At 44.8% G+C, this 27396-nt stretch overlaps 2 protein-coding genes across 11 annotated transcripts in view; one reads left to right on the top strand and one right to left on the bottom strand.

The window, feature by feature from the left end:
• Window positions 1–27396, bottom strand: part of LOC125721587 (NACHT, LRR and PYD domains-containing protein 12-like) — a 340829-nt gene that overhangs the window by 312517 nt on the left and 916 nt on the right. For 6 of the 7 annotated variants that reach the window (XM_048997554.1, XM_048997548.1, XM_048997551.1 and 3 more), the window contains 7 exons: window positions 22449–22550; window positions 21809–21922; window positions 16465–16528; window positions 16053–16281; window positions 13722–15432; window positions 1334–1507; window positions 379–552 (listed from right to left, as the gene is read on the bottom strand). In XM_048997554.1, the coding sequence (XP_048853511.1) occupies window positions 379–552; window positions 1334–1507; window positions 13722–15432; window positions 16053–16281; window positions 16465–16528; window positions 21809–21922; window positions 22449–22510 (2528 nt within the window). In that variant the 5' untranslated portion in view covers window positions 22511–22550. The remainder of the gene's footprint in view (window positions 1–378; window positions 553–1333; window positions 1508–13721; window positions 15433–16052; window positions 16282–16464; window positions 16529–21808; window positions 21923–22448; window positions 22551–27396) is intronic. The other variant, XM_048997552.1, reaches the window with a different exon arrangement.
• LOC125721615 (enhancer of filamentation 1-like) lies at window positions 19647–20927 on the top strand. Of its 4 annotated transcripts, none has more exons than XM_048997595.1 (3): window positions 19647–20079; window positions 20134–20187; window positions 20242–20927. In XM_048997595.1, exons 1-3 carry the CDS (start codon window positions 19948–19950, stop codon window positions 20410–20412), a joined length of 357 nt encoding a protein of 118 aa, XP_048853552.1. In that variant the 5' UTR covers window positions 19647–19947; the 3' UTR covers window positions 20413–20927. The 4 variants fall into 4 exon arrangements, with proteins under 4 accessions (XP_048853552.1, XP_048853553.1, XP_048853550.1 ...); XM_048997596.1 differs by having other exon boundaries at window positions 19647–20052; XM_048997593.1 differs by having other exon boundaries at window positions 19647–20187.

Below are 27396 nucleotides of genomic sequence, written 5' to 3' on the forward strand. Positions count from 1 at the left end.
ATCTGTAACAGTGCTGTTAACTTTCCTAACCAACACAAATGTTTTGCATGGATTACAGTATATGGTTGAATGGATGTTTCCTGCTTCACTGCTTAATTATTTCTAACATGAATCGAGGGCTGATAAGATTGTGGGATATAAGGAAGTAGGAGAAGAAAACAGAAGCTGTTTGTGTTTGTTTATTATGTAACTGCTGAAAGGCATTGTGGGTTTTCTTGGTGTCCCGTTACTTTTGTGCAAAATGCATATTCTGTACTCACTACAGCTTCTCCAGTTTACAGCTGTGATCCACACTATAGGAGAAGCAGAATGACATGACTCTTCTTCACATACATGCATAAGTATCTGTAGCGTGTCAGACACACACTCTGTACTCACTTCAGCTTCTCCAGTTTACAGCTGGGATCCTCCAGTAGAGCAGAGAGCAGCTTCACTCCTGAGTCTCCTGGGTGATTGTAGCTCAGATCCAGCTCTCTCAGGTGTGAGGGGTTTAACTTCAGAGCTGAAGCCAGGGAAGAACAGCCTTCTTCTGTGACTCTACAGCCTGACAGCCTGCAGAGAAAGACAGAAACTCCCCAATAAATAATATCACCTCACCATTATAATTATTAAATAAATGTGATGCTCTAATAAATAATTCAAGAATTACAGTTTAGTGTCTAAGACAAGGCAGGACCCCTCCTCTCTTTCCCTTAGCTAATTGCTCACTATCTCCTCTTTAAAGTGTGGAATACACAGTAATACTGACCTCAGTATCTAAAGCGTACAGTGTGGAATACCCAGTATTACTGACCTCAGTATCTCCAGTTTGTGGTTTGAAATACCCAGTAATACTGACCTCAGTACCCCCAGTTTTCAGTGTGGAATACTTAGCAATACTGACCTCAGTATCTCCAGTTTGTGGTGTGGAATACCCCACAATACTGGCCTCAGTATCCCTAGCTTACAGTGTGGAATATCCAGTAATACTGGCCTCAGTATCTCCAGTTTGCAGTGTGGAATACCCAGTAATACTGACCTCAGTATCTCTAGTTTACAGTATGGAATACCCAGTAATACTGGCCTCAGTATCTCCAGTTTACAGTGTGGAATACCCAGTAATACTGACCTCAGTATCTCTAGTTTGCAGTGTGGAATACCCAGTAATACTGGCCTCAGTATCTCCAGTTTACAATGTGGAATATACAGTAATACTGACCTCAGTATCTCTAGTTTACAATGTGGAATACCCAGTAATACTGGCCTCAGTATCTCCAGTTTACAATGTGGAATACCCAGTAATACTGACCTCAGTATCCCCAGTTTACAGTGTGGAATACCCAGTAATACTGACCTCAGTATCTCCAGTATGCAGTGTAAATCCTCCAGTGCAGCAGAGAGCAGCTTCACTCCTGAATCCTTCAGGTTATTGTCACTCAGGTCCAGCTCTCTCAGGGGGGAAGAGTTTGATCTTAGAGCTGAAGACAGCACTTCACAGTGTTTATCTATGAGATCACAGCTGTTCAGCCTGAAACAGAAAACACTTTAAGACACAGACATATACACATCCTACACATTAGTAAAATACAAAGCATTACAATAAGCATTTGTTTTCAGTATAATTAGCAGCAGAGCTTACACTTCAAAATGAGTTATAGTCTGCAGAGTGTTCTATGCGTCCTGACAATCTGCTGCAGTCATATGATCACTAATTGTGAGTCAGTGCATCTTTGCTCAAAACTAGAGGTACAAACATTAAGTACAAGCTATAGGAATACATAGGAACACATCAACAACAAGATGGACATGAACCCTCCCATAACAGTCAGACCAGTGCTTCCAGTGCAGTCCTTAGCCATCTTTCTGCCAGGTGTCCCTACACTCGACACGTATCACTGAAAGGAGGAGATGTGAACATTCCCAGCAGCTAATGCAGCAGCAACTGGCACTTGGATTCCTGATCCCATGAGTAAAATCCTTTTTCTCCCTGTATTGTTATACCTGGGAACATGTCAAATCACCAATTACGTCTGGGTGATATTATGATATTATCGGTAATGAGCGTAATCAGACAAGTATCCCGGTGTCGATATCTGACAGTGACTAACCGGCGATTATCATCTTTGCTGGGGAAACGCGCTTAGGCTACATACAAAGCAAGATAACAGAAGGATTCATTCATGCTTTCAGTTCAGCTTTCTAGCCTAAGATTCTGTGGCAGTTAAAAAGAAACATTGCACAGAATTTCACAAGCATTGTCCCTTGCAGTAACCATGCGTTCGCCATTCTTGTAAGTCCAGTATTGTCACATCACCAACTTCTATCTCTGAGTCAGCAGCCAGAATGTCAGTCATTCAAGTGGAGCTTTCTGGTGGGAATTTTGAGCTTCCCAACTCTCTCTCTCTCTCTCTCTCTCTCTCTCTGTCTCTCTCTCATCTATCTATCTGAATCAATCAGTCAATCATTATTGAAATAATACTATCAAAAAATATTATCATAAAGGACTTTAACCACTCATGTTCTCTTTAGGGGCCCCTCCCTCATAGGGGCCTCTAGCCTCAGTGTCTTCTGGGGGGAGAGACCCCCCCCCGCCCCACAATTACTGATAATAATAAATGTGTAAAATAATAAAACTGATTATCATAGATTATTATATGCGGTGGTGAAAAGATGCCTTTTCAGCCTAGTTTTGAAAGTACTGAGACATTCAGTAGCTCTCAGGTTTTCTGGGAGAGAGTTCCAGAGTTTGGGCTCATAGTGACTAAAAGCTGCCCCCTCCCTCCCCAGCCGGGTTTTAGGAATAATCAGTAAATTACTGCCGGATGATCTGACTGATCTGCCTGGGACATACCTTACAGTCATGTTACTGAGGCAGGACAGAGCTAAACAACGTAAATATTTACAAATTAGCGAATGAACTTTAAAATCAATCCTAGAAGCCAGAGGAAGCCAGTGCAGGGATGTGAGAGCAGGTGTGATGTGATCCCTGTGACTGGTGCGTGTTAACACTCCGCCAGCGGCATTCTGGGCCCGTCGTAGATGTGATCCCTGTGCCTGGTGCGTGTTAACACTCCACCAGCGGCATTCTGGGCCCGTTGTAGATGTGATCCCTGTGACCGGTGCGTGTTAACACTCCGCCAGCGGCATTCTGGGCCCGTTGTAGATGTGATCCCTGTGACTGGTGCGTGTTAACACTCCGCCAGCGGCATTCTGGGCCCGTTGTAGATGTGATCCCTGTGACCGGTGCGTGTTAACACTCCGCCAGCGGCATTCTGGGCCCGTTGTAGATGTGATCCCTGTGACTGTTGAGTGTTAACACTCCGCCAGCGGCATTCTGGGCCCGTTGTAGATGTGATCCCTGTGACTGGTGCGTGTTAACACTCCGCCAGCGGCATTCTGGGCCCGTTGTAGATGTGATCCCTGTGACTGTTGAGTGTTAACACTCCGCCAGCGGCATTCTGGGCCCGTTGTAGATGTGATCCCTGTGACCGGTGCGTGTTAACACTCCGCCGGCGGCATTCTGGGCCCGTTGTAGATGTGATCCCTGTGACCGGTGCGTGTTAACACTCCGCCAGCGGCATTCTGGGCCCGTTGTAGATGTGATCCCTGTGACTGGTGCGTGTTAACACTCCGCCAGCGGCATTCTGGGCCCGTTGTAGATGTGATCCCTGTGACTGGTGCGTGTTAACACTCCGCCAGAGGCATTATGGGCCCGTTGTAGATGTGATCCCTGTGACTGGTGCGTGTTAACACTCCGCCGGCGGCATTCTGGGCCCGTTGTAGATGTGATCCCTGTGACTGGTGCGTGTTAACACTCCGCCAGCGGCATTCTGGGCCCGTTGTAGATGTGATCCCTGTGCCTGGTGCGTGTTAACACTCCGCCAGCGGCATTCTGGGCCCGTTGTAGATGTGATCCCTGTGACTGGTGCGTGTTAACACTCCACCAGCGGCATTCTGGGCCCGTTGTAGATGTGATCCCTGTGACTGGTGCGTGTTAACACTCCGCCAGCGGTATTCTGGGCCCATTGTAGATGTGATCCCTGTGACTGGTGCGTGTTAACACTCCACCAGCGGCATTCTGGGCCCGTTGTAGATGTGATCCCTGTGACTGGTGCGTGTTAACACTCCGCCAGCGGCATTCTGGGCCCGTTGTAGATGTGATCCCTGTGACTGGTGCGTGTTAACACTCCGCCAGCGGCATTCTGGGCCCATTGTAGATGTGATCCCTGTGACTGGTGCGTGTTAACACTCCGCCAGCGGCATTCTGGGCCCGTTGTAGATGTGAAATAGACAAGAGGGCATTACAGTAATCTATTCTACTAGAAACAAAAGCAGGTATTATTTTTCCCCAGGCAGCATATGACAGCAGACCCCATAACTTATGTGGAGCGACGAATGAGACAAGCACTTATGAATGTTAATTTCTGTACGAAGTAAGAAAATTGCAGACAGTCACAGCTATGAACCCCAGCCTGAGTTCTTAAAATATAAAGAAGAATTAATAGTTTTTAAAGGAACTCGGCATGACTATTAATTAGTTTTAAAAGCTTGTGCATTGTCCATTCCTACCCCCGAGCTCGGCAAAATATATTATAGGTCACCCCCCCCCCTTTCAAGTTTCATAGTCAGGGAACCATTAACACCATTGTTATTGTGTATAGACTGCCTGGTCCCTCAACATGGCTGCACATTCTGTTCACATCTTAAAAAAAAAAAAAGAACGATAAAATTAATGTAGAGCCATAACTATTGTCTGTGCATGATTCTGCAATTCATAGTCAATAGTTACACAGACAAATTTCATAGAGGTGTGCAGCCTTGTGAAGAAGATGTGTGTGTCAGTAACGCGCTCTGGCCCCATCCCTGCTAGATGTGGTGATGAAATATACAGCAGATTATCGTCGCTGCATCGCTGGCTGTCGGAATGGTGCCCGAAAAATGCCTTAGGGTTATACAGACAATTGGCAAATGTTTGGGGGTAGGTCTGGGCTTTTGAAGAGGGACGGTATTCACCCCTCATGGGCTGGTGCTGATCTCCTGTCCAAAAGCATAGCTCATAGTCTCCAGGCAAATCGCTGACTAGCCAGGGCCAAGTCCAGGCGGCAGGCAAACCGGCATAACTGACCACCTGCTAGGTGTTTAGAGTCGTCACCTGGGGTTCATGTTACTGGGACTGTGTCTGTTCCCTGCGCTTTTAATCATGGAGGTCTATTCCACCATAGTGAATGTCATAATAACTTAATAATAATTAAACCAAATGCATTATTAGATAATAGGTGTAATGCAAGGCTAGAACTTGGACTTTTGAATGGAAGATCACTGGCTCCTAAGACACTACTAATAAATGAAATGATTACTGATTTTAGTCTTGGTCCTTATGCCTTACAGAGACCTGACTTAAACCGAATGAATTCATGGCACTAAATGAATCTACTCCAGCTGATTACAGCATAACCCTCGACCAGATGGCAAAAGTGCTGGTGCTGCTGCAATATTTCAGTCTGACCTAGGAGTGTCTGAGCAAAGTGCTTATAGCTTTAGCACATTTGAAATTCTTCTTCTTAGTCTTGCGGGATCATCTCTTTGTAGTTCTTCACCTCCAATCACCATTGTTATTGTTTATAGACCACCTGGTCCCTAACCTCCAATCACCATTGTTATTGTGTATAGACTGCCTGGTCCCTAACCTCCAATCACCATTGTTATTGTGTATAGACCGCCTTGTCCCTAACCTCCAATCACCATTGTTATTGTGTATAGACCACCTGGTCCCTAACTTCCAGTCACCATTGTTATTGTGTATAGACCACCTGGTCCCTAACCTCCAATCACCATTGTTATTGTGTATAGACTGCCTGGTCCCTAACCTCCAGTCACCATTGTTATTGTATATAGACGGCCTGGTCCCTAACCTCCAATCACCATTGTTATTGTGTATAGACCACCTGGTCCCTAACCTCCAATCACCATTGTTATTGTGTATAGACTGCCTGGTCCCTAACCTCCAGTCACCATTGTTATTGTATATAGACGGCCTGGTCCCTAACCTCCAATCACCATTGTTATTGTGTATAGACTGCATGGTCCCTAACCTCCAATCACCATTGTTATTGTGTATAGACCACCTAGTCCCTAACCTCCAATCACCATTGTTATTGTATATAGACTGCATGGTCCCTAACCTCCAATCACCATTGTTATTGTATATAGACCGCCTGGTCCCTAACCTCCAATCACCATTGTTATTGTGTATAGACTGCAAGGTCCCTAACCTCCAATCACCATTGTTATTGTATATAGACTGCCTGGTCCCTAACCTCCAATCACCATTGTTATTGTGTATAGACTGCATGGTCCCTAACCTCCAATCACCATTGTTATTGTGTATAGACCACCTGGTCCCTAACCTCCAATCACCATTGTTATTGTGTATAGACCACTTGGTCCTTAACCTCTAATCACCATTGTTATTGTGTATAGACTGCAAGGTCGCTAAACTCCAATCACCATTGTTATTTTGTATAGACCACATGGTCCCTAACCTCTAATCATCATTGTTATTTTGTATAGACTGCCTGGTCCCTAACCTCCAATCACCATTGTTATTTTGTATAGACCAGCTGGTCCCAAACCTCCAATCACTACTGTTATTGTGTATAGACCGCCTGGTCCCTGGAGTTTGCAAATTTCTCAACAATCCTGGTGGTCACTACTGACAAAGCCGTGAAATTAATATTCACATGGAGAATGACAGTGATCCTTTAACAACAACATTTTCTGCTATCCTAGCCTCTGTAGATATTTGTCAGAATGTAGTCGGGCTACTCATGCCTGTAACCACACCCTGGATTTGATTCTTAGCCATGGTGTCCTGGTGGATCACATATCTATTATACCTCAGAATCCTCTGCTTTCAGATCATTACTTGTTAACGTTTGATATACAGTATAGCCTCCCTTCGGCTCCAGGTCCAAAGTACAGTATCAGATGTTCCATTGCCTCATTAACTACAACAGCGTTTCTCAACCAACTTCCACAGTCCTTCAGCCTTACATCTGAAGCCCCGTGTGAAAATGAACTTGAATGGGTAACTGTGCACATGGAGAAATCGCTTCGCAGCACCTAGATCTTGTAGCTCCACTTAAGAAGATAAAGCATAGAGATAAGAAACCTGCCCCCTGGTGCTCTGATCATATGCGTAACTTAAACAGGCTTCACGCAAGCTAGAGCGCAAATGGGGCTCAACTAAACTAGAAGTTTTCAGATCTACCTGGAAAGAGCCTCTCTAAGTACAGACTGCGAGGTCTGTGTACCTCTCCAGACTCATGGAAGAGAACAAAAATAATCCTAAATTCCTATTTGAATCTCTGTCTAGGTTAACATTAGGTTAAACATTAAACTCACAAGTCTCACAAGCTTTTATGAGTAATGACTTTATTACATTTGTAATGGTAAAATAAAGATTAGACAAACCATCCAGTGCACGTCTGTAGCTACATACAGCTGCCAGCCTCCTACTAGCCCTATGCGTACTGATAATGACACCTTTGAATCTTTCCTTCTTATAAAACAATCAGAACTTTTGAGCTTAGTTTCCTCCTGCAAATCCTCTACTAGCCTCTTAGACCCAATTCCTACAAAATTCTTGAAGGAGATTCGACCACTGATTAGCACCACCCTGTTAAATGTGTTAGACTCGTCTCTTAGGCTTGGATATGATCCAAAACCTTTTAAGCTAGCTGTTATTAGACCTATTCTAAAGAAAGTAAATCTTGAACCTAGTGATTTAGGAAATTATAGGCCAATCTCCATTCATTTCAAAGATCCTGGAAAAGCTGTTGCTCGCCAGCTGTCTTCTTTCCTACAGAAAAATAATGCTAATGAATTATATCAGTCTGACTTTGGACCAAACCGCAGCACAGAAACAGCTTCAGTCAAAGTAGTGAATGATTTGCTTATGGCTTCTGACAGTGGCTGTATATCTGTGTTGGTATTACTAGACTTAACTGCAGCATTCGATACTGTGGACCATAATATCCTCTTGGACCGGCTAGAATCTGTGGTTGGCATTAAGGAGACAGCCCTCTCTTGGTTTGGCTCCTGTTTAACTGATCATTATCAGCTTGTCAACATGAACAATGAATCTTCCAAGATCACTAAAGTTAAATATGGTGCAGTATCACACACACACATACGACAGGGCTGAGATTCCAGGCAGCCTGAGACAAGGCCTAGTCTGGTATGAGAGGTACTCGCTGGCCTAGGCACAAAAGGGGGGGTCAGTGACCCCACACACACACAAACACAGATGCACACACACGGCTCATACACACACACACACACACACACTCATACAGATAATAAGGGAGGAATTCCATCTTTTATGGCACAAAGATTTAGGGACCTACAGACAGCAGAGTGGACCTCAAGGATAGGGGCCCCTCAACTTGGCACGTAACCCCCTCCCCAGACATCCTGCCTTACATACCACAGATTCACCCAACACTCTAAAGAAAGTTTTTTTTTTTAAGTTCGGCCTTTGTATTCCCTATATATTGATTTACTCATGGCTACTAGTCTCGATACCCAGATAGGTTATGTTTGTGTGAGTCCTCAGACAATCTTAGTGTTCAGCTCCCCCTGCATACATGCTCTCATGATTATCCCAGAGGAATCTTGAAAATTAAATAATGTAACCAGGTATCTTAGTGTGGCTCCTAACTATCAGAGGTTCTTTCTTTCTTTCTTTAACAACCCCCCCTTTCCCACATTCCTCTGTGGCCCTTATCTGATCTTTGTGGTCCGTTAGCACTTTTGTCCTCTACTATTCTGCATTAAAAGACTGAATTAATGTGCATATTATCAGTTCTGGAGAGTATATAATTAGGATAGGCCACACCAACCAAAATATGTTGTTCCCAGATGAGCAATTTAAATTGGTATTACCACAAACTAACGGCCACATCTATCTAAGGGTAAGATGTGTTATTTAAATGTGAATATGTAATGTAATGTCTGTACGAATGATCCAAAGTAGCAACCTCTGTTGATGTATATGGATGGGATTTATTAACATGCATAATATCATAAATTGTTAATTAATACAGATGGTATGAGGTGTGACCCCCCAGGCTGGTATGGCATGTTTGGTGTTAATCTGATGGAAAATCACTCTTGATTCCAAATCTGGTCAGTGGTTACCATGAAACTGTATGTATCAAAAGTTACACCAGTTTCATGAAAATCATCGGTAAAGTGGTACCAGTCTAGTCATAAATACCAAAAGGACTGAAACAGACCCCCCTCCGAAAACCTGCCAACTAGATGGTCAGCCATTGCTTCAGGTGTCGAATTCCTGGTCACCCCTATTCATGAACTTTAAACCATATAACATGGCACCTCAGAACAGAGCAGGGGGAAGAAGAGAGAGGAGCAGAGGAGAACATCAGCCCCGCAGAGGGAGGTGAAGAGAAGCCCCGGGAGAAGAGCAGCCCGTGAGAAGCCCTCCTGAAGCCTGCTGGTGAAGGCCTGCTACCCAACAGAGAACTGCAACCAAGACAGAGCCTTTCACCTTAAAGCTTCACAAGGAGAGAGAATCCAAGGGGCTCCACTCCAACAACCGCTCCAGACGCCGCGCCTTCTTGGGTGCTACCATTCCCTCAGCTCATCACCTCTGCCACCTACTGCCAAGACCCCCTCCACTCTGCAAACAAGTAAACCAGCTTCCTTTCATTCTAACAACCTAAGCAGTTCTGTTAACCTGCTTTATGACTTTAGGGTCGTGTTTCCAGAAACTGTGCTTGCTTTGCAGAACAGTTTTTCCCTTTTAAGGTAACCCATTTTAAATCTGGTGTAGGATCACACATGCACATATCACAAAGCTTAAATTCCAGGTGGCCTGAGACAAGGCCTACCCTGGTACGAGAGGTACTCGCTGGCCTAGGCATCAAAGGGGGGTTAGTGACCCCACACACAGACACACTTAAACACACACAGATAACAAGCAGGGCAGCACTCCAACTTTGATTGCTCAAAGTTTTAACGACCTATAGACAGCAGAGTGGACCTCAAGGATAGGGGTCCCTCGACTTGGCACACAACCCCCTCCCCAGACATCCTGCCTTACATACCACTCACCCAACACCCTAAAGAAAGTTTCTTTTAAGTTTGGCTGTTGTATATCTGTATATTTATTTACCCATGACTACTAGTCTCAATATACAGACAGGTCATGTTTGTAATGTGTCCTAACTTTCAAAGATTCTTTTTCTTTGACTGACAAACCTTCTCCCCCCCTTTTCTTTGCCACATTCCTCGGCAACCCTTATCTGATCTTTGTATTCTACCATGCCTATCTAAGGGTAAGATGTGCTGCTGACATGAGAATATGTCATATAATGTCTGTATAAAGGTTAACCTCTGATTGAGGTGCAACCTAGACCACTTAGTCCAGGGACTGGTGTGAGTAATATAACATAATAACATAATATAAGTAATCATTAATTAATCATTACAGATGGTATTCGGTGTGAACCACTAGGCTGGTATGGCATGTTTGGTATCAAACCGACGGAAAATCACTCTAGTTTTACAACACTTCAGCCTCTGTTCACTGAGTGCTCACAATAGTCCCTGCCTCTGTGCGATTTGGCTACTGAGCTCTAAAACCTCAAACTCGACTGAAATATCGTTAGGCTCCCTCTCATTGGATGTGAGGGGAGCTTCGCTACCGACCGTTTACATTACCTGGTGATGCAACTCGCTGGACGAGCCTTCTAAGCCAGGTTACTAAGCGATACTGGTAACTAGTGAATCCCATGTAAGTCTCACATTAACAGACTCACGGGGATTAATTCAAATGTAATTAATTTCAAAACATATTGGTAGAGATATTAAAATTTGCCTGAGCTAAATATTCCTACAATGGTGTCCCACAGGGATCAGTGCTGGGCCCACTACTGTACACTGTATATATTGGTCACATTATCAGAAATCATGGTGTTGGGTTTCATTGTTTTGCTGATGATACACAGTTATATATATCTGTTAAGCCGGATGATGCATCACAGCTCTCGGTTAGAAGACTGTCGACTAGATATCCGGTGCTGGATGGTAAATAATTTCTTTATGTTAAAGACAGAAAAACAGAAGTACTGTTAACTGGTCCGAAGGCGGCTCGAAATAAGTCTGACAACCTCAACCTTGGTGGTCTTCCTACCCAACCTGACACAATGGTCAGAGATCTTGGTGTTCTGGTTGATTCACATTTATGTTTCGATGCTCATATAAAAAGCATCACTAAAGCTGTGTTCTATCATGTACGGAACCTCGCCAAGCTTCGGAAGATGCTCTCCTTTCATGAAGCGGAAACACTAACACCTTTATAACTTCCAGGCTGGATACTGTAATGCCTTCCTTTCTGGGTGCCCATCTGGATCCTCACATAAACTTCAGCTGGTACAAAATGCAGCAGCCAGAGTTCTTACAAACACTAATAAATGTGATTATATTAGCCCTGTTCTATGCTCCCTTTATTGGCTTCCAGTTAAGTCTCAGATTAACTACAAAATACTGCTGTTGACTTGTAAAACACTGAATGGCCTTGCACCAGAATACCTTAGTAACCTGCTGGCCTTATACAACCCTCCTCGCTTTCTTCCATCTCAAGGAGCAGGATATCTGTTAGTACCCAGGGCAGAAAGAGCTACGGCAGGCTGCAGAGCTTTCTCTTATAGAGCTCTTCAGCTGTGGAATAGTCTTCCAGCGGATGTGTGGGATTCAGGCTGACTCTCAATATTCAAGTCTAGACTAAAAACACACCTGTTTAGTTTAGCTTGTAGGGACTCTAGTTCTAGCTCTAGCTAACTGCTCACTCCCAGTCAGACCTATAGTGTGAGGTGTAGAGCTGGGTGGGGATCGGTGCCATTGGCTTTGGATAAACTGAACTGTCAGTCTGTCACTTTAGCTTCACACCCCCTTGTGGAATTGGAGTGCTGACATTCAGGGACTCCCCATGCCTGCATTCCCACCTGCCTCTCCCTCCTACTTATGCTGCCATTGTCATATCTGCCGGAGCTTACATACTGCACTCACCTAGCTGTTTGCACTGCCTCTAGTCTCCCCTACTTTGGCTAACTGCACATTATATTTCCCCTACTCCCCCTGGGCTGTGCTGCCTGGAGACCCCACATTTTCAAGATATCCTGCCTACCCTGCTGCCTGCGATGTCTCCACTACCTGTGACGTCCTTCTGGCCTGCTGCTGACCCCTGGAGGATGGGATCCCCTTTGGGTCTGGTTAGGGTTAGGGCTTCCTCTGCTGCCCCCTGGAGGATGGGCTCCCCCTTTGAGTCTGGTTAGGGTTAGGGCTTCCTCTGCTGCCCCCTGGAGGATGGGCTCCCCCTTTGACTATGATTCCTCCCAAGGATTCTTCCTTCTAGGGAGCTTTTCCTTGCCACTGTCCCCTCTGACTTGCTCACTGGGGGCTTTGGGCAGGGATGCTGTAAAGTGCTTTGAGATGATGTAATGTTGTGAAAATACACTATACAAATAAAACTGAACTGAACTGAAATTGCATTCAGTGTTTGGGGGGGGGGGGGGGGGGGACTCAAAATGTTTGTTTATTGCGATATTTTTAAATTAAATAACACATACACATTTTTTTTACTTATCGCCCAGCCATAATCAACAATACACTAATCGGAGAGCTATCAGTCCGGTGAAATAGGCTTTTAGAAAAAATTTTTGTTTGAATGATTTATGAATAAACCGCCATAGGGAAATTGTCTTTTCGCCCCTCCCATCTTGCTCTCCAAGAGACACACAGACACATATACAGGTGAGAGGAAGTTTGGGGGTCGCAGCGCAGGATCGGCCAGCATCCAGCACCCCTGCAGCTCAAGGACTCAGCGATGACATCACTCTGCCGGCCAAGAGATCTGAACCAGCGACCTTCCGCTCATGGACAGAGTCCAAACCCAATGAGTCACGCACCACACCCAGTATTTACAGAAATGCTTCCTACAGCATTCAGAACTGAAACGAATATGAGTGGTTTTCCCACTATTAATGAAAACTGGACCATTCTGTATGATGCTGTATTTTTGGTTATTTGTTACACAAAGGATGGTCGTGGAAATCTTGTCTTTTTTGTTTTTACTACATCACTACCTTCAGTTAATATAAACTAGATTAAAAAGGAACCTTGATGATAAAAGAGGGGAAATAAATTATATGTATACATATTCATTTTATATTTTAGACAATGTTTATCTATTTCTGCCGGATTAGATGTGTCGTCACATCCTCAGCCAGGTGCAGCTGAGGCCAGCAGAGGGCGCCAGTGAGCAGCCAGAGACAGCAGTCATACGGAAGCTCCCAGCTCTGGGCTCCATCACATGAACACGCCTGCTGACAATAACACTCACATACCACTGATACACCCTGTGGATAAGGAGCCCTCACTGTTTCTATAGCAGGTTAGGATGCTGTGCTGTGATCAGAAGGCAAACTGGATGGGAATGGAAACGTAGTAACAAACAAAAAGTGACATCACTACCTTCAGTCATTATAAAGGCTGTGGTCAAGATTAGCTACTGCTATACAAACAGCTATAGCTGTGATTATCAAAGTAAAACCCAGTTAATCCATGAGGAGAAATATATTATATATATTACACATTTCAAACAATATTCATGCATTACTGCCAGACCAGACATGATTTCCCATCCCCACGTCACTTACAGAGCCGTCCTGGAGTTCTTGACCACAGGCAGCAGCCTGCTGTGCTCTTTATCTGATCTGATGTATTTCTTCAGATCAAACACATCCAGCTCCTCATCTGACATCAGCATCACAAAGGCCAGAGCTGAGTACTGTGCTTGTGAGAGGTCATCTGCTGAAATGTTTCCTGAATTCAGGTATCTTTGTACTTCCTCTACTAGAGAATTGTCACCCAATTCAGTCAGACAGTGGAACAGATTGATGGTCCTTTCTGGAGATAAATTCTCCTTTATTTTCCCCTTGATGTACTGGGCTGTATCCTTAATGATATGTGAGGTGATTCTTGTCGGCCCCAGTAGCCTTTGTAACAGAGTCTTACTGGAGTCTGTTGAGAGGCCCAGGAGGAAGCGGAGGTAGAGGTCCAAGTGTCCATTCTTGCTCTCTAATGCCTGATCCACTGCAGTCTTCAGCAGGTCAGCTGATGAGTTTGACAGAAACACATATAAAGCAGCGAGATACTCCTGGATGCTCAGATGCACAAAGCAGTACACCTTCTCCTGGTACAACCCATACTCCTCTTTAAAGACTTCTGTGCACACTCCAGAGTAAACTGAAGCTTCACTGACATCAATGCCATTCTCTGTCAGATCCTGCTCATAAAATATGAGATTTCCTTTCTCAAGGTTGTCAAAAGCAAGTTCACTAAGTGTCAAAAGGAATTCCTTGCTGTATTCTTTAAGCTTAGTTTCATGGTTTTTCATATACTTGTCATTTTTTACACTTGTCTGAAAGATCAGGAAGTGTGTGTACATTTCAGTCAGAGTCCTTGGAATTTCTCCCCTGTCAATCTCACTAAAAAGCCTCTTAAGCACAGTGGCTGAAATCCAGCAGAACACAGGTATGTGGCACATGATGAAGAGGCTCCTTGATGATTTCACATGTGTGATAATCCTGCTGGCCAGGCTCTGATCATCAAATCTCTTCTTGAAATACTCCTCCTTCTGGGCATCACTGAACCCTCGTATCTCTGTCACCTGGTGGACACACTTAGCAGGTATCTGATTGGCTGCTGCTGGCCGGGAGGTTATCCAGAGGAGAGCGGATGGGAGCAGATTCCCCTTAATGAGGTTAGTCAATAGCACATCCAGTGACGTTTTCTTTGTTACATCAAACCAGCTCTCATTGTTCTGAAAATCCAGAGGAAGGCGACACTCATCCAGACCATCAAAGATGAACAAGACTTTGGAGCTAAACAGGTCAGTGGATTGAAATGATTTCAGTTCTGGGACAAAGTGGTGAAGCAGTTCAATCAGACTGTATTCACCCTTAATCAAATTCAGGTCCCGGAAAGGAAGAGCAAATATGAAGTGAACATCCTGGTTTGCTTTTCCTTCTGCCCAGTCGAGAATAAATTTCTGCACAGAGACTGTTTTCCCGATACCTGCCACCCCTTTAGTGAGTACAGTTCTGATAGGTGTCTCACGCCCACATAAGGGTTTAAATATATCATTGCACTTGACTGTAGTATCTTCTGTTCGCCTTTTCTTGGATGCTGTTTCAATCTGTCTCACTTCATGTTCATCATTGACTGCTCCAGTTCCGCCTTCAGTTATGTAGAGTTCTGTGTAAATCTCACTGAGAAGTGTTGGCTGTCCTTCCTTAGCTTTCCCTTCAAATACACACTCAAATTGCTTCTTAAGTTTAGCTTTGATTTCCTGTAGCATGAGCTTTCCTGAAAAGAAATGAGAGGAAAATGCACTAATTCTCACCATGATCCTGACCAGTATGAGGAAGAATATTTTCCAAAAACACACTTCTTCACACATACATATCCAGATATTTCCCTGTGACTGTGAATATGAAACTGAAAGTTTTATCATGCGTATTTTACTGGAACACCGCATACAGGACCGTGAATAAGCCTTAGGCAGCCAAAGGAAATGTTTAAAGCCATTTATCTGGGTAGTAAGTGTACATCTGCTCAGAACCAAAAAAAAACACAAAACCCCTTTTCATTTCCCAAACCTCTCCTCAGGGGCACCACAGCCAGTCCATGTATTTGTTAAATTTCACCACCAGCTCACTTCATGAATTAATTAAATTAATTTAAAACTCAAGGAGATATTGATCAGCCACATAAGCTGTGTTAGTGGTCAAGTAAAAAAATACATGGATATACTGCATGAAATATTAGGCTGATGTTGGGAGAGGTTCTGAAATGGCAAACACACTTTGACATACATATTATAGTAGTTCTACACCAACATGAAGACCATTTAAACATCCTTTTCTTTGGCTGCCTAAGACTTTTAGACAATATTGTACATGTACATAATGTTATAAAGTTCTTACTCTTGTCCAGCAGGTCAGCAAGATCATCTTGCTTCATGGTCCTCAGGATGTACAGTGTTATCTTCAGAGCTACCTCTCTAACACTGGTCTTCTGCATCTGACCATCACTGTCCAGGTCATTGTCCTCCTCCAGCTGAGGCTCAGAGCATTCTGGGTAATTCTGATCTAGGTACCTCACAAATGTCTTCAGTTCCTCCTTTAGGAACTTCATGGCTTTTTCCTCTAGTGACTAAAATAAACAGTCAGAGTTAATTATTGCTACTTACACCAAACCTTTTCAGAGTTTCACTTGTGAATCATAGATTAAAACATATTTTCTTTAAGATGATGAATTTCTTATTGTACAGCTGTATAAAATATAAGCTAATTAACATAACAGCCAAGAAAATATATATCAGCAATAAATACAAACCTTCAATATGGATGATAAACCCGATTTATCATGTAGATCTGAACTGCAATCTTCCATTTGGTCTCTGTGAATTAGGCAGAAACATAAAGACTTCAATTCATCTACACAAATGTAACAGAAAGACTGAAAAGTTCCCCATTAAAATTGCTGTTACTGCAGATAAAGAATAACATTGTGGTATATTACAACACCAATTCCAAAAAGTTGGACATTGTGCAAATTGTAAATAAAAACAGAATGCAATGATATGGAAATCTCATAAACTCTTATTATATTCACAACAAAGCATAGAAAACATATCAGATGTTTAAACTGAGACATTTTGCTATTTCATGAAAAATATTGGCTCATTTTGAATTTCATGACAGCAACACATCTCAAAAAAGTTGGGATGGAGGCAATAGGAGGCTGGAAAAGTTTGTGGTACAAAAACCCAACAGCTGGAGGAACAATTTGCAAATAATTAGGTCAATTGGCAACAGGTGAGTAACATGACTGGGTATAAAAAGAGCATCTTAGAGTTGCAGTGTCTCTCTGAAGTAAAGATGGGCAGAGGGTCACAATACCCCTAATACTGCACTGACAAATAGTGGAGCAATTTCAGAAAGAAGTTCCTCAGTATAAAACTGCAAAGAGGTTGAATATTTCATCATCTACAGCACATAATGCAATCAAATGATTCTGAGAATCTGGAGAAATCTCTGTGAAAAACCAGACTAGATGCCTGTGATATTTTGGCCCTTAGGCAGCACTGCATCACAAACAGGCATGATTCTGTAATGGAATCACTAAATAGGCTCAGGAATATTTCCCACAAACATTGTCAGTGAACACAATTCGCGCTGCCATGCACAGATGCCAGTTAAAACTCTATCATCCAAAGAAGAAGCCGAATATGAAGATGATCCAGAATCACCGACGTCGTCTCTGGGCCAAAGCTCATTTAAAATGGACTGCGGCTGAGTGGAAAACTGTTCTGTGGTCAGTCGAATCTAAATTTGAAATTCTTTTTGGAAACCAGGGACACCATGTCATCCGGACTAAAGAGGAGAAGGACCACCCAGCGTGTTATCAGCACTCAGTTCAAAAGCCAGCATCTCTGATGGTGTGGGGGTGCATTAGTACATATGGCAGGGGCAGCCTGCATATCTGGAAAGGCACCATCAGTGCTTAAAGGTATATCCAGGTTCTAGAGCAACAAATGCTCCCATCCATACGACGTCTCTTTCAGTGAAGACCTTGCATTTTCCACATGACAATGCCAAACCACACACTGCATCAATTACAACATGATGGATTCGTAAAAGAAGGGTCCGGGTACTGAACTGGCCTGCCAGTGTGGAATTAAAATTGGACATCGGTAGGCCCAATATTGGGTAGGTTGGCATATTGGGTCTGTGTGTGTTTTAGGCCTTAGGCAAGAAGAGATTGTTTTGAATACTGTGTGACCTCGCTTCGTTATAGCTGCCTGCAGTAAGTTCCGCAGACCCTGAGGAAAGCTCGGGCCTTGGAGAAGCAGACAGCGGAACAAAGGGGGGGAGAAACCACCTGCAGGAAGAGATTTGAAGCTGCCCCAACTGGTGCACAGCGAGTTATAGCTTTATAGAATAGTTGTGGCAGACAATATATAGCAAGCTATGCGGCAGTGCAAATGTATAAGTAATCATGTTAATCATATTAATCACGTTAACCATGTATTGGCAGTGATTCAATGACAATACGTCAATACGTTAATCATTAATCAAAGGACAACCGAGTATTTACAGTGATTCAATGTCATGTAATCAATATTTATATTCATATCTCCAGTAGGAGCCTAGCAGTCGAGACCTGTTCTGGTAAACTGAGCAGAATGGGTAGACTTTACCTTGCCACCAAGGTGAACCAATAGAATTCGAGAATTGTGTTTGTTATACGTTTGAGCTCAGTTCATTGGTGTTTTGTGACCAATCAGGATTTAGACACCCTTACTGTGAAGTGGGAGTTATGGTTTATCAACTGGTTGCTGTGTGCTCCGGGTGACTTGGTACCAAGTGCCAGAGTGTGACGGGAGGCTTTGCTGAGTTGCTGGAATAAAAGAGATTTCCTTTACCTCATCAGACTGAGAGGTCCGACTTTTATTCTGAGTGTTATATTTTACATTTTTCTACCACACCAGAGGTCCAGATCTTTCAGCCATTGAGAACATTTGGTGCATCATAAAAGGATAAATATGACACAGAAGATCTAGGACAGTTGAACAACTAGAATCCTGTATCAGACAAGAATGGGACAACATTCCTCTCCCAAAACTCAAACAACTGATCTCCTCAGTGCCCAGACATTTACAGACTGTTGTTAAAAGAAGAGGAGATGCCACACAGTGGTAAACATGGCCTTGTCCCAACTTTTGTGAGATGTGTTGTTGCTGCAACATTCAAATGTTTGCTTACAATGATGCATTTTCTCAGTTTAAACATTTGATATGTTTTCTGTGTTCTGTTATGAATAAAATATAGGTTCATCAGATTTCCATATCACTGCATTCTGATTTTATTTACAATTTGCAGAACGTCCCAACATTTTTGGAATCGGGGTTGTAGTTTGGAAAGATGTATCTGCCATGTTAAGCTTTATTCACTGGGGCAGCTTCCTAATTCTCTCATGACAGCAGAAGAGAACCAGTGACATCAGGCTCCAGCACACAGAGACACAGCAGGCAGGAAGGACAGTTTTCTATGCAGCCCTTTGTACCCAGTGACATTTAGAGTGATTCACTTGATTAGCAGAGCTAAATACCAGCATTTGATTCACAATCCTCAGTCAAGAAACTGGTTAAATAGCTTGTTGGTTAAATTCAGCACCTGCAGGGCTAATGGGCCGAATCTGTCCTTCAGCACCTACAGGGCTACCCCCCCCCCCCCCAGAGTGAACACACAGCTTCCTATGTAACCGACAAACAGTGAATCCCCCCCCTTGCTATCCCACCCCTCGATATGGCTCTGCTTTGCATATCAATGGAGCCGCCTGCTTTGTGAGCGACTGGCCCACGGCCGCGCCGGCCTGGGACCTGCGGGTGAGCAGGTAGCGTTAGCCGGGGGGGGGGCACCTATCAGCTTGTTGCCCACATCCCTGCCCCCCCGCTTCTGTACCAGCTGGTCCCCACACCCCCACTAGCCGGGGCGATATTGCTGGCAAAAATGCAGAAACATTAAACGTGTCATGATCGTGCACCTGTTCTCCATCCCAGTGGACATAATGTGCATGATGTCATCAGCGTGCGCCACTCCCTCTGAAATGTCCTACTGTATTACAGAATACTAACCGCTTCAGGGATCACAGTTTGTCTGTTAGCCAGCAGCAGTGAGGGAAGCTGCACATGCAGGGCAGGCAGCCTGAGAGCTGACAGGGCCTGGCAGGGCTATGCGCTTTAGGAGCTCGATGGCTACCTCCAGGTCAGAGTTCCGACTCATGCAGCCCCCTCCATCCGCTTAATTAGATCAGATGCTTGTGAACACCAGCACAGTCTCAGTCGGAACACTCTGGGTCTCCCTCCGCGGCCTGTTGGGGGGGGGGTGTTCCACGAAAGGCGTGTACCAAGTACCCCAGGTGGCCGGCGTCTACCAAGTACCCCAGGTGGCCGACGTCTACCAAGTACCCCAGGGGGCCGGCGTCTACCAAGTACCCCAGGTGGCCGGCGTCTACCAAGTACCCCAGGTGGCCGGCGTCTACCAAGTACCCCAGGTGGCCGGCGTCTACCAAGTGCCCCAGGTGGCCGGCGTCTATCAAGTGCCCCAGGTGGCCGGCGTCTACCAAGTACCCCAGGTGGCCGGCGTCTACCAAGTACCCCAGGTGGCCGGCGTCTACCAAGTACCCCAGGTGGCCGGCGTCTACCAAGTACCCCAGGTGGCCGGCGTCTACCAAGTGCCGCCGGGGGCCAGCTTCCACTCTACATGCCAGGAGGCCTGAGGGCCTTGGGAGTTAATGCTCGCTGTATGTGGAAAGGGCCCCAGGGGCCCAGGGGGTCAGCATGAGCTCTATCTGCTGGGGCCCTCATGGTTAATTTGCCCCACTGGCCTGGTCCATAACCCAGGCAAGGCTCCAGGGGGCGCTATCTTTAGTTTTGTCTGTATTCTATATAAATAACATCAAATGTTAACCCTCATGGTATAAATATAATTCATACAATGGGGACGGCATCACACTGCTGTTTAGCCTTCTGCTCTGCCTTCATGTACTTTGATATGCTGTGAAGCTCTTGATGTAAACAGACTTATTTACAGTCAGCTGTTAAGGAAATTGTCTCATCTAAAATTTAGATATTATATGACACTTTTAGTATGACCATTAAAAACCTCCACAACTACACTTGGCTGATGTTCCTTTTTACCTGTTTATATATGTTTTTGTTTGTTTGTTTAGTTTTGTTATGTGGCCATTTTGTATAGGAGGGATGGTCTGTTGCTCGCCTCTAGTATAAAAGAACTGGCTGATTGTGGAAGAAGACGGCGAAGACAGAAGATGGCGAGGTCTTTTTATTAAGCTACACATATTAAAGTGCTTCATTATGCACTGTGTCCTTCTTAAACTTGTTAACCTACAGAAATTTTGTTTACTTCTATAAATGTTTACTCACTTGCACTATATCTGCTGTCTTTGCACGTCGTCTTTGTTTTACATTGTATGTTTGTATCTGTGCACTTTGCTGCTGAACGCAAGAGAATTTAACCCTGAGATCAACAAATCATCTTATTTTATACTCAGGGGATGAGAACCACTGCAGTGTCACATTAATTATGATCTGAATAAGCAAGTATTTAAACGTCACCTTTGGTAAAGGAACCAATAGTCTTTCTCTTTTTTTGTCTGATGATAGTAGTTTATTGTTTAAGCCACACAGTTCGATTAAACATGATAAACTGAAGCCTTCGTCTGAGTATGATCTAATGAATTCATGAGAGTGAAATTATTTGTTATCAAAACAGAAACATCCGTCTCACGAGACGACAATCTATTGTAGAGTCATTCTTTAATGGACATGCAGGGGGAAAGAGGCAAACCAGTTTTTTCCAGCTCTGTGCTGAGGACTGAAATTTAAAATCCACTTTGCGATTAAATAACTTCCAATTCCAGCTCGCAGGAAGTCAGGTGTTACAGTAATCCTCATCCATTTACCTCAGATGTTATTTATATAGAATACAGACAAAACCTTTGTTTAAATTCTCAAGGTGATGGAATCTGTTAAAGGTAAAAATTGGTGCATTCATTATAAATATGTTATTTCCTCATAGCTTGTATGTGTCTCTGTGCCATTTGACTGAGAGTCTGAATGTCATTAACAGTGTTTGTTTAAATGCACATTTACCTTTGATCTGTAGGTAAAGGTCCCTCTCTCAAATCGAGTGGGGGCTCCATTGATGCGTCACTCTTCAGGGAAACACAGCTGGGTACAGGGGAGTCTGCTCTCTCCATCAGGAGACTGTGGGCAGCAAGAGGAAACAAACCCTCATGGTATAAATATAATTCATACAATGGGGACGACATCACACTGCTGTTTAGCCTTCTGCTCTGCCTTCATGTACTTTGATATGCTGTGAAGCTCTTGATGTAAACAGACTTATTTACAGTCAGCTGTTAAGGAAATTGTCTCATCTAAAATTTAGATATTATATGAAACTTTTAGTATGACCGTTAAAAACCTCCACAACTAAACTTGACCGATGTTCCTTTTTACCTGTTTATATATGTTTTTGTTTATTTGTTTAGTTTTCTTATGTGGCCATTTTGTATAGGAGGGATGGTCTGTTGCTCCCCTCTAGTATAAAAGAACTGGCTGATTGTGGAAGAAGACGGTGAAGACAGAAGATGGCGAGGTCTTTTTAAGCTACACATATTAAAGTGCTGCCCACTGACCAGCCCTAGCTAGGAGCCCAGTTTACTTTTATGTTCTGGCCTGACTATAGACCCAGAGAGACATGCATGCTAGTGGGCTGTAACACTGTTACCTCTCAGGGCTCTTTCCGTTACACCCCACAGGGGGGCGCATTTCAGAAGCAGATCCATCCATTTTTATGCTGATCCAGACCAGATGATTCCTGCTGGGGCCTCTGTGAACATGAATAGTAAGTAGATACATAGATAAATACACAATATCGAGTACTCAGCATTTTTACATCAAACTGATGAATTGTGTCTCCATTCTGTTATGTTCAATGTGTAGAATTACACATAGTAAAGAGGTTTAATGCAAACTTTCAATGCCACATTTTTTATAATTATATGTATCAACATCCTCTCCTGGAGATGACAACTTATGGTGGTGGAGGGGTTTGCATGTTCCAGTGATCCCAGGAGCTAAGCTGCCCGGGGCTTTATGCCCCTGGTAGGGTCACCCAAGACAAACAGGTCCTGGGTGAGGAACCAGACGAACTGCAGCTCATTAGACCCCTTATGATAAGGAAAAACATAGATTCACGTTTTCCCTCCCCCGGATGTGGGTCACTGGGCCCTCCCTTCCCCCCCCTCCCCCCCCCCCCCACAGCCAGGCCTGCACCCATGGGGCCTGGTCGGGCACAGCCTGAAGAAGGCACATAGGCTCCCCCTCCAGTGGGCTCATCAGGGCCAAAGGGGCCAAAGGGGTCGGGTGCAGTGTGAGTTGGGCAGTGGTCGAAGGCGGGGACTTTCACTGGGATCCTCAGCTGCAGAAGTTGGCTCTAGGGAGATGGAATATCACCTCTCTGGTGGAGAAGAAGCCTGAGCTGGTGTGTGAGGTTGTGAGGTTCTGACTAGACTTTTATGGATGGAATTTCTAGGCACAGCCAGGGCACTGAGGGTTTGGTGACCTCAGGATTGGGTCTCTGCTTTTTGCAGATGATGTGGTTCAGTTGGCTTCACTGGACTGTGACCTTCGGCTCTCACTGGAGCAGTTTGCAGCCGAGTGTGAAGCGGTTGGGATGAGGATCAGCATCTCCAAATCCGAGACCATGGTCCTCAACCAGAAAAGGGTGGAGTGCTCTCTGGGTCGGGGAGGAGGTACTTCTCCAAGTGGAGGAGATTAAGTATCTCGGGGGCTTGTTCATGAGTGTGGGAAGGATAGAGTGGGAGATCGACAGGCAGATCAGTGCAGCGTTAGCAGTGATGCGGGCACTGCATCGGTCCGTCATGGTGAAGAAGGAGTTGAACCAAAATGCAAGGCTCTCGAATTTACCAGTCAATTTACTTTCCTACCCTCTCCTGTGGTCATGAGCTGTGGGTAGTGACTGAAAGAACGAGGTCGCGAATACAAGTGGCTGAAATGGGTTTCCTCCGCAGGGTGGCTGGGCTCTCCCTTAAAGACAGGGTGAGGAGCTCGGTCATTCGGGAGGGACTCAGAGTAGAGCTGCTGCTTCTCCGCAGGGTGGCTGGGCTCTCCCTTAGAGATAGGGTGAGGAGCTCGGTCATTCAGGAGGGACTCAGAGTAGAGCCGTTGCTCCTCTGCATTGAGAGATGACTGCAGTGGGTGCATGTATACAGCAGTGATATTCCAGCAGACCAGGGGAGGGCAGATGTACTTAAACAAAGTACATCTACACAGTACAGTACAAAAACAATGGCCTCCATCACACATATCACCCCCCTACCCTCCCCCCTGGAACTCAGAATACATGAAGCGGATGTGAGCCGGCTCTTCCAGAAACAGGAATCCAAGAAGCCCCCAGACCAGACGGTGTCTCCCCCTCCTGCTTCAGAACCTGTGCTGATCAGCTGGCTCCCATCTTCACCCGCATCTTCAATAGATCCCTGGAGCTGTGTGAAGTTCCCTCCTGCTTCAAACGCTCCACCATTATCCCGTCCCCAAGAAACCCACCATCACAGGACTGAATGACTACAGACCTGTCACCTTGACATCTGTGGTCATGAAATCCTTTGAACGTCTGGTTTTAGCCCATCTGAAGGACATTACAGGACACCAGCTGGACCCCCTGCAGTTTGTCTACCGGGCAAACAGGTCGGTGGATGATGCAGTGAATATGGGGCTGCATTATATATTGCAATATCTCAACCGTCCAGGAACTTATGCCAGGATCCTGTTTGTGGACTTTAGTTCGGCTTTCGACACCATTGTGCCTAGTCTCCTCTCCTCCAAACTCTCCCAGCTCAACGTGTCACCAGCTACCTGCCAGTGGATCACCAGCTTCCTGACAGAGAGGAAGCAGCAAGTGAGGCTGGGGGGGTCACTTCTGAAACATACAGTCCCTCAGTATTGGTGCCCCTCTAGGATGTGTCCTCTCCCCACTGCTGTTCTCCCTCTACACCAATGACTGCACCTCCAGGAACTCAGCTGTAAAACTCCTGAAGTTTGCAGACGACACCATCACTGGACTCATTCAGGATGGTGATGAGTCTGCATACCGGCAGGAAGTGGAGCGGCTGGTACTCTGGTGCAGTCAGCACAACCTGGAGCTGAACACGCACAAGACTGTAGAGATGACAGTGGACTTCAGGAGACGTCCGTCATCATTGCTCCCCCTCACCATATCAGACAGCCCGGTGTCTACTGTGGAGTTCTTCAAGTTCCTGGGTACCACCATCTCCCAGGACCTGAAGTGGGAGACCAACATCTCCTCCATCCTCAAAAAGGCCCAGCAGAGGATGTACTTCCTGAGACAACTGAGGAAGTACAGTCTTCCACAGGAGCTGCTGATCCAGTTCTACACTGCAGTCACTGAGTCTGTCCTCTGCTCCTCCATCACAGTCTGGTATGGAGCAGCCACCAAACAGGACAGGAAGAGACCACAGCGGACCGTAGGGACAGCAGAAAGATCATCGGTGCCCCCCTGCCCTCCATCACAGTCTGGTATGGAGCAGCCACCAAACAGGACAGGAAGAGACTGCAGCGGACCGTACAGACAGCAGAAAGATCATCGGTGCCCCCTGCTCCTCCATCACAGTCTGGTATGGAGCAGCCACCAAACAGGACAGGAAGAGACTGCAGCGGACCGTACAGACAGCAGAAAGATCATCGGTGCCCCCTGCCCTCCATCACAGTCTGGTATGGAGCAGCCACCAAACAGGACAGGAAGAGACTGCAGCGGACCGTACGGTCAGCAGAAAAGATCATCGGTGCCCCCTGCCCTCCATCACAGTCTGGTATGGAGCAGCCACCAAACAGGACAGGAAGAGACTGCAGCGGACCGTACGGTCAGCAGAAAAGATCATCGGTGCCCCCCTGCCCTCCATCACAGTCTGGTATGGAGCAGCCACCAAACAGGACAGGAAGAGACTGCAGCGGACCGTAGGGACAGCAGAAAGATCATCGGTGCCCCCTGCCCTCCATCACAGTCTGGTATGGAGCAGCCACCAAACAGGACAGGAAGAGACTGCAGCGGACCGTAGGGACAGCAGAAAGATCATCGGTGCCCCCCTGCCCTCCATCACAGTCTGGTATGGAGCAGCCACCAAACAGGACAGGAAGAGACTGCAGCGGACCGTACGGACAGCAGAAAGATCATCGGTGCCCCCTGCCCTCCATCCAGGACCTGTCTCTCTCAAGATCCAGGAAAATAGCAGGAAAATAATCACAGATCCCACACACCCTGGACACAGACTTTCTGAGCTGCTGCCCTCTGGCAGACGATATAGAAGCCTGCAGACCAGGACACCCGACACAGGAACAGCTTCACTCCCCTCGCCATCTCCCTCCTAAACAGCTGATCTGTCACACTGCTAAACCCCTACAGCACTGCAACTGCACTCTATGTACAGTCTGTGGGATATATTTCTGTAATCTTTTCTGTATATAAGATTTACGTTGCTTACTATATCGTATTGTTCATTTACACACTTTGTGTGTATATGTGTGTGTATGTATATATGTACACATGTACTGTATATACTGTATATATATACAGTATCCAGAAATATATTTACATTTATAAACAGTATAAACATATACATACAAATAACACTTTTATAATTTTTTTAACATTTACCTTTATATTTATAAATATAAATCCATAATATATATTCATATTGTAGATTGTTGTTTTTACACTGTTGTGCTTGAGACCATCAACCGGAATCTAATTCCTTGTATGTGTTCGCTCACATACTTGGCCAATAAACCCGATTCTGATTCTGAGACTGATTTCCAAGGGACCTAAACGTATGACAAATCCAAATCGCTATTACAATAGTTCCGAATATACTTTAACCATGTCGAAGTCACAAAGATTTTCCCATTTTTTCCTCAACTCGTTCTTACACTGACAAGAAAAAAAAATTATTAAATCAGCTCGACAAGTATCCGCTGGTCAGGCAGACGACGACTCTCATTCTATCGTGGGCGGCGCCGATTCTGTGCTGACCGGATTTTGGCTCGTATCGATGGTATTGAAAAATCTCTAAACACCTTGGACGATATAAAATCATCAATTTCCTCCATTGAGACATCTCTTTCTAGCTTATTACTGTTAATGATTTGTTGTGATTGGTCGGCTCCACTACTCACGGTTTGGCGGAGTAAGTGACACCACCTTCTGTCATTCAGCTGCGCTGTGGGTTGCGTTTGACTTATTCTTTACCGATTATTAAAATCAGACTTGCGTACTATTTGCATTAAACAGTTTAAATACGACTGCAAAAGTATGACTACAATTAAGATCAGCACATTTCAGATTGGAGAACACAGAACAGATCCGTAGTAAAACCTTTGATTTAATAAAATGTTAAACATTGAGTTTAACCCGGATGTTTCGGCACACTGGCATTAATCCCCAACACTTAATAAAAGAAAAACTTATTATAGCTTCAAAATATTACAGCCTACGTCCCGGTCCATAATTACGCAGAACAGCATATTAGGCGAACTCATGGCTGAGCGTAAGTAATTAAATATTATTGATGTTAATTTGAAAACTCTTCTGACACACGTACAGTAACCTACTGTGCTGTACGGGCGTATATTTAATGTTT

This window comes from Brienomyrus brachyistius, unplaced genomic scaffold, assembly GCF_023856365.1.
Source record: "Brienomyrus brachyistius isolate T26 unplaced genomic scaffold, BBRACH_0.4 scaffold34, whole genome shotgun sequence".
Taxonomy (NCBI): domain Eukaryota; kingdom Metazoa; phylum Chordata; class Actinopteri; order Osteoglossiformes; family Mormyridae; genus Brienomyrus; species Brienomyrus brachyistius.